The 10,092-nt window shown below is 34.6% G+C and overlaps 1 protein-coding gene across 3 annotated transcripts; it reads right to left on the bottom strand.

Annotated features, from left to right (window-relative positions):
* Positions 1-40: 40 nt before the first annotated feature.
* On the bottom strand, positions 41-8,527 carry LOC108036021 (sodium- and chloride-dependent GABA transporter 1). Of its 3 annotated transcripts, none has more exons than XM_017111947.3 (10): positions 8,217-8,524; positions 4,084-4,351; positions 3,058-3,159; positions 2,825-3,005; positions 2,489-2,756; positions 1,231-1,334; positions 798-1,167; positions 533-736; positions 305-472; positions 41-242 (listed from the first exon to the last, which is right to left on the bottom strand). In XM_017111947.3, exons 1-10 carry the CDS (start codon positions 8,358-8,360, stop codon positions 141-143), a joined length of 1,911 nt encoding a protein of 636 aa, XP_016967436.1. In that variant the 5' UTR covers positions 8,361-8,524; the 3' UTR covers positions 41-140. The 3 variants fall into 3 exon arrangements, with proteins under 3 accessions (XP_016967436.1, XP_050742823.1, XP_043947233.1); XM_050886866.1 differs by lacking the exon at positions 8,217-8,524 and adding an exon at positions 4,409-4,455; XM_044091298.2 differs by lacking the exons at positions 41-242; positions 305-472 and having other exon boundaries at positions 607-696; positions 8,217-8,527.
* Between the last annotated feature and the right edge of the window lie 1,565 nt (positions 8,528-10,092).

The raw sequence follows: 10,092 nt of genomic DNA, 5'->3' as shown, positions 1-10,092 counted from the left end.
AGAATTAAGACAGGAAAATCGAATAAAAGATCTAACGTTGTTAATTGAGTGGTCGATGCTGTGAATGATTTCAAATTTAGCTGAATGAACGTGTTAACAAAAAGTGCCTTAAAACGTACGATTTTATAACTTAAATACGTCTATAAAGAATTGAAGTCAATCTCCTTTGCATAAGCTTCTCTCTGCATTTTCTCGCGTAACCGAGTTACATCCTCCTCTATCCTAACTATAGCACGGATTTTCTAAAAAAAATTATAATAAAATTTCAAGTTTTTGTAAAGTGAAAAATTTTAGATTAGGGTACCTCACTCAAGTCACCAGGAGTTCGTTTCCACAGCCAGAACATATATATTGGTATATATAGCATGGATGACAAAGCCGTAAACCAACCAAAAGCGTGCGCCCACCATGGGTAACTATACTCCAAATATTTAATTGGGGTCCACTGAACTATGTTAAAGAAGAAGACGCCCTATACAAATAAAAATACATTACTAAAAAATATATGTTATTTTAATTATAAAATTCTTACCAAGCATATAGCAGGGGTGGTAACACACCAACAGAATTTCCACCAAACTGTGGGATAGTATCCGATCATATCCTTTATTCCATCATAAAATCGATCAACTCCGTAGCACCAAGATATTGAGACGCACTCAAAGAATATGAGCCACAGTAAGCAGAAGCCGCTAACTGCATACGAATCCAAAATTTGAAATATATACATGCCGCCCTAAAAAAATTATTATACCCAATAAAATCGGAGAGGCAACCAAACTTATTTTAAAACCTACTTGTGTAATACAGGTTAAGCCAACTAAATAGCTAAGTGCGCATACAATAGCAATAAAAATTTCTTTGCGTTTCCGCAGCAGCTGTGGCCATTCATCAATAATCGCAGTGATGAACCCCTCCATTGTACAAAATTGCGAATCCAATCCGATGAGCAACAGCATAAAGAAAAAGAGACAAGACCACATTGGAGAACCTGGCAGCTGCAGAACCGCCGAAGGATAAACAAGAAACGCCAGTCCAGGTCCTGATGCTGCTACCTCAGCTACTGGTCTCTGCTGTTCGTGAGCCATAAATCCTATTACAGAAAATATTACGAATCCAGCAAACATACTGGTGCTAGAATTAACTGTGCAGACAATAAGCGCGTCCCTGAAAATAATGGAATTATAACGACATTTTAATAGGCCCCTATTATTGCGCTTAGTAACGTACTTATAAACGTTATTGGTAAACTTGTTGTAACTTCCTAATGCTACTAGGGTACCTAACCCAAGGCCATATGAGAAAAATATCTGCGTAACAGCATCAATCCAGACCTGAAAAAAATTTGGACAAACATTTCATTATATTAATAAAATGAGGACGAATAAAAATAAATTAATAAATAAATAAAAGCAACAAATTCTAGTTCATAGTTTTTTTTAAATTTGAATTACATTTCGTTATTTAATCGGACTATACCAATTAGCTGGTATATAAAGTATATACTACATTTTCTTCAGGATCACTGTCCAGTGAAAACACACCAATTATACACAAATCTGGTTTACACGGTTTCTGTAAAAGAGTAAATAAACTTCATTTTTGGTTTCATACTGAGCTTCGCAGTAAATGTGTTAACATATGTACGTTGTTACTTAAGGAATGGTGCTAACGGCCATACTATCTAACTTCCATACTACTAAAAGTTATGTTATGTTTTTGACAATAACGTTATAAAGAACTAATTTTTTAATTAAAATGTCGTTGGTAAAAACGATATCAGTTGCCACCGCAACTTTGCGAACGAAAACAAATTCCACTACTTTATACGTTCGGAAACGCTTCCTTCATTATGTTATATAATAGCTATACAGTAGCTTAAAATGTAGGACTTTTGGGAAAGTATATGAATACTATGATTGATTAAATGCTTCCAAGACCCTAAAATATAATGTTAGGTGTTCTGGACTGGTAAATGTTGCTATTTTTTGTTAACATAGTAAAAGTTTAACCTGAAATCGTTAGAACCGTTTTTAAGAAAAAAAAGCTTACAAAATCTGAATCAAAATAGCTTTTGATCTTACTTTTTTAAGGGTGGTAAAAGGACAAATCATGTTAGATAGCCGAAAATAATATTGCAAAACACCTTTCTAACGACATATTTCACAAGATTGAGGCACTTACGGTAATAAGATTATAGCAATTTATAGCTGCTTTTTCGCCAATCCACCGAGTCTTTCCAAAAGTAGAAAGTAATAGGTAGAACTAAAGTTTCTTGTATTCATAAAATGTTATTAGCAAGTGAAGTATTCGCCGTTAGGGTGTGAAATAGTGAACAGTCGCTTCTTGGCTCGGTAATGGGTATTTAATAGTCGATGATGTCGACTAAAGCGATTGCTCTTGTTTTGTATAACTTTTTTAAGATAAATACGATGATCTTAAACTTATTAAAAAGTTATAAATTATAATTATAAATTTGCTTACAAACCTCGGAGTTAGACAACTTTGAAAAGTTTGGAATAATATAAAATTTTATGCCTTCCAAAGCACCGGGTAAGGTGATTCCACGAACTAGCAGAACGGTCAGAAGAACATAAGGAAATAAAGCAGTGAAATAGACGACTTTCCCAGTCCATTTTACTCCTTTCCAAATGCAAAAGTAGCAGAGGATCCACACAAGTAATAAAGTTCCAGCCAATTCCCAGCGAATATTTCCAATCTCCTCAATTCCTTGTGAAATTTGTAGTGCACGACGCCTTTAACGAAAAAGTTCAATGAAGCAATAAAATGATGAATGAATGCATGCTGCATGTATATTGCTTACTCCCAAAATTCTTTTACTGGGTCTGTAAGTTCTGAAGAAGTAATGTTTACTGCAGACACGGAACATATCCTTTTCGAGGTGCCATTAATTATCGTGTCCCAACAATTTAAATTTTTCCTTTCATATTGATTGACACAGCTGACTGTATTCCACCAATTGTTACACGTTCTCCAAGGTACATCTGAAAAAATCATTCGATTTATATTACAAAAAGACTAAAAAAAGTTACTTACCAGCTCTCATCGACATGAAAAAATAAAACACTGCCCAAGCCAGAATGACTATATAGTAGACATTCATCCAACAAGACATAACGGCAGCAGCATATCCAATTCCTATTATACATAATGTTAAAAATAATTAAAATAAGCACTTTACATACTTAGTGATAATGGCTTGTGTTTACAAAGTATCACTTGAGATAATTGTAAAATAAAATTCGGTATGAGTGAAATATTTTAAAACAAGAAAGGAAGTTTACTTCAGCCAGCCAACGTTTGTATACCCTTGCAGGTCTAAGAATAATCATTATTAGTAACACTATTTTAAATTAAGAATTGTTGTTAGCTTCAGTGATACTAAAAATACTTTTTTTTTAAACAATTGTTTCGTTATTTCTCTGAATGATTCTTTAAAACCTATATGGGAGATACCTCCGATTTTTATTAAATTTAATTCAAAATTTTTAAAAATATTGAAAATTTTGTTGTTTTTGTTGGTGCTGATCAAAAATATATATTGTATATATATATCTTAATGGCTGATTACCATAATACCCTCTGCAACGGTGTAAAAACACCAAAGATTTAATAAAAAAAAATGTTCTTCCGATTATTCCTGAGGGAGCTTTAATATATTGTTGTCGGATCCTGATGGATGGTCCAGTTTTTATCGCTTTTAGAATGAAGATAGAAATTGAATTTGCATTTGCCCTTTTACAAAATCTTGTGGGCGCTAGACTGCCTTTAGAGCGGGCGTGTGGGCATTAGAGTGTCACTCCGTTGAAATGAGCCTGGGTTGTCTCAGAGCCTGATAAAGTGAATGCCGATTATATATTTTATACTAAATATAATAGGAACCGCTTTCTTGTAACGAGTGTAATTCAAATTGTAACTAAAAGTATTTCGTTAATTCAAAAATAATGCTAAGGAACGCCTCATATATCGATTTGCAGGCAAGTGGAAATATATTTTGAGTTTAAATATGAAACAATTTATGCTGTCTTATACAACAAACTTACAATATGAAAAAGGCCTTACCTTTAAATATGGGTGCAATTTTAAATACACCAAGACCACCAATTGTCAACATTTGACCAAGAGCTAACTCCATAAAAAACATTGGAATTCCAGCTAGGAACAACGTTATGATGTACGGTAATATAAATGCGCCTCCTCCATTTTTATAGCACAAATAAGGAAATCGCCAAACATTTCCCAAGCCAATTGCTAGACCTACTACAGATAGTATGAAATCCATTTTGGATGACCATGATCCGCGTTCGGGGAGCTGTTCAATTTTAACCAACTGAAAAGAACAATAATACAAATATAAATTTAAGTGAGATATCCGAATAAGGCTCACCTTCATAATGTTGCGAAAACATTACCTTGGTGTTCACCCAGGATCTATGTGTTGTTTATGTTCATTAGATGAAGACAAAAAGGGTATGATGTATTTTTAACAGGTGAAAGGAAACCCGTATTAATTGTATATCTAGTCTATATACAATGTCTATCTGTTCATATGAACACTGAGGTTACAATTAAGCCCAAAGATGATTAAACAGAGCAAATAAGATTACCTTAAAGCTTCACATTAAAGCTTCAAATGACTCCAAAGGTTTTCTAAGGAGTTGACGTCAGGATTCTGAGCAGGAGTTTCGAGATACTTGACATTATGCTATGCTGGACAACAGTTCTCCTTTTCAAGACTAGACACTTAATTTTCCTAGGTAAATTTCGACAATCATAATTTTTCCGGACATCCGCCAAGCTTCACTGTCGGACTACCATTTCTTTTCTTGAGATCCTCACATGGCATAAGGCAAACTCTTCTTTCTCCATCAGACCGGAAAAGGTTAAGTTTGCTCTTATCAATAAAAACTTCGTGTTTCTAGTAATCAAAAACGGGGTCTGAGTACGATTTGAAAAGGGAAATTCGCTTCGAAATGTTAATAGCCGAAAGTAATGGCTTTCTTCCTAGAGTATCTCCCATACAGAAAATGGCTTTTACGTACCCTCCAGATAGTTTTTGTGGAAACGGTGGTTATAGGAATGTCGAGCGGGCGGGATTAATTTTTGGGACCGATAAATATCGGGTTTCCCTTTTTCTTCCAAAACTCCCTTCTCCTGTGCTGAGTGGTTTCGGTCGGCCAGAACGGTAGATTTTCCAACGAATTTCGAGATTTTAGTCTACAAATGACGCTCCCTATAGTTGAGGACTTCTGTGGAACACTTCACAAGTGAACTAGATAGCATCAACCCTCATTATGCAGGTAACACATTTTTTTTGATGATTTAAATTTACTGCCCTCAGGCACTTTGTAAAAGTTTTAGACCACAAAAATTGAAAGTTTATGTGATTCTCCAAATTATGTCTCTTAAACAGCAACATAATCAAAATCCCTGAAATATATCCCTAATAAGTACCTAAACACTATATATTGGTTTCCAGTGCAGCGCAAGTTTGTTTTAGCAGGGAGCCACGCCCACTCTAAAGCCTAAAAACGACCATAACACTACAAGCCGTCTAGCACAAATTTGTAAATATATTGAAAAAATTTAAATGTTTTTATTATCAAAACCGGTCTACATGACAAAAATCTATAAGTCAGACGATTCATTTAGAAGTTGTGTGAGTGAAGCATTTCTTCATCCCTCCGTTTATCCGTTTAGCTGATTAACGGTTATCTAATAGTCGATGCCATCGACTAAAGCGTTTTCTCTTGCTATACCCTTGAAGGCGGTATTAGCATATCAGTCTCCATCCACAGGAATAATCCGAAAAAATTGTTTGGAAACTTATATCTTTTGTGTTTTTCAACATATAACATCCTACGCTTGGAAATAACATTTATTGATTAGATCTCATTTTCGAATTTAATATTATCGAAATCGGGCGACTATATCATCTAGCTGCCTTAGGAACGATCAGAAAATTGGTTGGAAAATATTATGAAAAAAATATATCTTTGGTGTTTTTTGACGTATAACCTCCTACGCTTGAAAAAAAGTTGTTAATTAGTTCTGAATTTCGACATAAATTTAATAAAAATAGGACGATTATAACATATAGCTGTCATAGGAACGATCGGAAAATTAATCGAAAAAAAAGGGGAAAACGCTATAGTCGAGTGCCTCGACTATCAGATGCCCATTACTCAGCTTGAGGGAGCAAAACTAAAATGGAGATAAATAAGCAGCAAAGAAATATTGTAATGCGCCACCTAGTGGCTATTTATATGTATAAATTATGTGGGCGGCAGTCAGTTTTAAGCGTTTTAGCCGTTCGGGGGCGTTAGAGTCTTACACGATTGCATGATATCGATATATATATTTTTTTCTGGTCAATTAACGGGCTAGTGCCATTGTGCTTGTGTCATTCGCATTTGTTCTGTCAGATGTAAGCGTGTTTTAGTACGTGCAAAAATCGTAAGCTTTGCCGATGCGTAAAAAAAAGTCGACGATTTTGTTGTAATTAAAAAGGTGATACAGCTTGATTAAATCAAAAAGTAAATGCATATTTTAAACAACATAATTCAGCTTTTATAATTTAAAATCAACTCTTAAATTTGAAAATATGAATGCTTTCCCTTTATTAAAGGCATATACATACAAACTATTTATTTTGAAAAAGTGTATAAAACTTTGATAAAAACAGACCAGATTTTTGTTTTCTGCCAATTTTGAATTTTAAGAAAGTAACACGATTTTGCTTAGCACGTGCATTTCTAGGAACGTAACTCCCGTGTTAAGTTAGGCCAAGTGTAAATTCTAAAAAAAAAAATTGGCATGAGAACTGTGGCCAACACAGTTTTGGGCGGTTTGTGGGCGTTAAAGTTGGCGTTGTACATTTTTTGGGTCAATCTAAAGGTATTTATAAGACGAAATTTTTTTGAAAAAAATAAATTTCTAGCATGTCAACTGTGGGCACCACGGTTTTAGGCGGTCAATCGATAGGTATTGCCGAGACAAATACATTTTAGTTTAAATTATAAAAATTGTAGGTGCTACAGATTTTCAAACAAAATCGGACGACACTAACAATAGCTGTCGAAGAAACGATCAGAGAAATAATAAAATAATAAAATGAAATAAAATGAAATGAAAAAAAATTTTAAGATTACTAAAGCTAGCAAGATTCCTTAAAAATTGAACATGGTGCTACTAACATTTATTATTTCTTATAACTGCAAAGGTATACAAGCTTTAGCCTGCCGAAATCAACTTACTTTTTTGTTTTTTTTTTTTAATATGATAAAAATAATAAAAACAATAACAATGTAAGCAAAGTACTTTTTTAAAAATGTTGGAGCTTTGAAAATGTATTAATATTTTGAAAAGTTTTCACGTTTTCACGTTAAATTTGTTACCACTTTTTCTTTAACAGTCCTTAAAGCTGAAAAACTAGCCACGCGTGATCGACTCGTTTGGGAATGTTGATCCAAAGTATCACATGATCCAGTCCAAGTGATAACGAAGCGCACCAGGAAGGTGCGCAAAAGCGACTACCATTTTTGCACGAAGAAATAAAAATCTACAGTAATCGTCCGATGGTGATGTGATACATCAATCTATAGGTATTGCAAAAACTAAGAGGATTGCATACAACGACTTTAGGAAAATCAATAAATAATTAAAACAGGCTAAAGATCTAGCGACGGTCGCACCTACAGCAAAAAAAGTTCTGGTATCAACTTTTGTGACAAAAATGTATTTACGATCTACGTACGGGCAGACAGACGGACGGGTTAGGAAACGTTCCCTTCCACCTGTTACATACTCTTCAAGGAATCTACGAGTATCGGATATAAAAAACGTCGCTACCTGTACATTCAAAATAATACCAAATGTATAGCTACTAGTTGTGACGTCAACTGATTGTCTAGCTATATATACATAGCCGAAATTAAATAAATATTACTTAGAAATAAAATCTAAAGCCGATGCCACGGACTGCCAGATACCCGTTACTAAACATAGTGTCGGGCGAGGGAGAGGGAGATATGCAAGTACCAAAGCGACGTAGCCAGGATAGCATTTTCAGTTACTGCGATCTTTGCGTTCATACAGACGGAGACACGGCTATGGCTAGATCGACTCTGCTAGCAATCCCCATAAGAATGTATATACTCGATGGGTATTTCGATGATCTTGCGAGCTGTACTTACCTGCTGTTTGTTGGACGTGTCCGTACTTGTTGGTGTATTAGACTGAAAATTTTGTGGCTGGGTCAACTCTTTGCTCATTTCGATAGATTCGTGCTTGCACCCGTCTCCTCCCCCGTCACCATCATTTGCGCAGTTTGGGTACATTTCGTTTGTGTTTCTTTTACAGAAATCGACTTTAAATGTGAAGGACTACAGTGCAAACTACTCCAGTTTGGTCCGATCCGATAATTTGTCGTTCAAAAGTAAGCGTGACCACAAAAACAGCACCCTCTCAGGCCACTTGCTTGCATCCAACTGAGTATCTAAACCATCTAAAATGAACCTCTGTTCCTCAAACCGAGATTGCCTATTGTGGTGACATGATAACATAAGCGACGCTTAAATTTTAGGGGGCTGGTTGGTTGACATTTTTACATACAATTTAATTTAATAATGATTCAAGAAGAGGGTTCTGGCAGAGCACAATTTGAGTATGGGCATACGGGCGCAGTGGGATCTTTATATTAAAGCACAGTAGAACGTTGTATAACAAATATGATATCGGTATTCATTGTATTTGATTTACTGTACCAAATGAAGGTGTCCCCCACAAAACCATCCGCAGCAATTTACTGACCCATTTAAAATATTTGTATTTTATTGGTGGTATCGCAGAAGGTTGATGTATACATATAAAAATATTAATGTGGTGGTGTACGAATGTGCATATTTATGTAAATAAAAACTAGACTGCCAGCGAGGTGATAGTATATGACGAACGCACTGCAACATTTAATTCTGTGGCAACATTTTAGAATCCCAACACATAGTGTTAATTACCAAGGAACAGAAAGTTGTAAAAAAAACATAGATATGAACAAAATGTTATAAAAACGATATACATACGATCTTGACTCAACAATAATAAACAAAATTTATAAATGAATAAAATAATATTAAAGAAGAACCTAAAATAAATTCGATAGTTACTTATAGCATAATGTATTACCGTCATATCCAAACACCAAAAACATCATACTACCTTCTAAAAAAATTTAAGTATGAAATTTACACTCTTTTTCTATTGTAAGTAAATTTTATCCCCTTTAAAGATCCCACTCTCGGCACATACCAAATATAGCCAACAGCGCGGTAAAATAATATTCCTTATTAACAGTGGGTGAATTCCTTCATAGTGCGACACTGCACGAAAAGCAAAAAGAAAAATTCACGAAACTTTTTGGCCACAGTAGTAGATTTATCAGATTTTTATTTAATTATGAAATAAACAATGACAATGGAAATATCTAATCTCCAATGATTTACTCTCAATTGTTCGCTGAAAATTTATTATGTCTAGGGCACAAATAACATATTTAATATTAAACTTTCGGTTTACCACATGTTATATGTGGTGTTTCGTCACCTATGTGGACAAAAGTCCACAGAGGGAAGAATGTGTGAAGCATATATATGTATAAATGGTTATTATTTGTAAATTAGCCATATACCAACTTAATAAGCGGACGTTTCATTTGCTTGGTTATTTATTAAAACGCACTGTATCACCAAATAAAACACAAAGCGAAGGGTTTCTTTTATGATCGCTGCAATTTTCTTCTAAAATCACTGTGGACGGCAGTACACGTAGTGGCGAAGTGCGCAAGAGAGCGACTACAACTACTATATACAGCCGCAGTATTAAAAATCTTCATTTATGGTCCGATCGTAACGAATGATACATCAATCGAAAGGTAAGAAGATTGCACACCAAGACTTTAGAAATATCAGTTTGTTTGGGAGAAAAAACGGTGAAAGTGTAAAAGTGAAGAACATTGAATCTGCTGGATAAGGTAGGGATACGTGACTGCGGCCTTTACCTAGTTTTGTTCTTACT

The sequence above is a fragment of the Drosophila biarmipes genome, chromosome 4 (assembly GCF_025231255.1).
Source record: "Drosophila biarmipes strain raj3 chromosome 4, RU_DBia_V1.1, whole genome shotgun sequence".
In the NCBI taxonomy this organism is placed as follows: domain Eukaryota; kingdom Metazoa; phylum Arthropoda; class Insecta; order Diptera; family Drosophilidae; genus Drosophila; species Drosophila biarmipes.
Note: the sequence above shows the minus strand (reverse complement) of the source record. Positions and strands in the feature narration are given on the sequence as shown.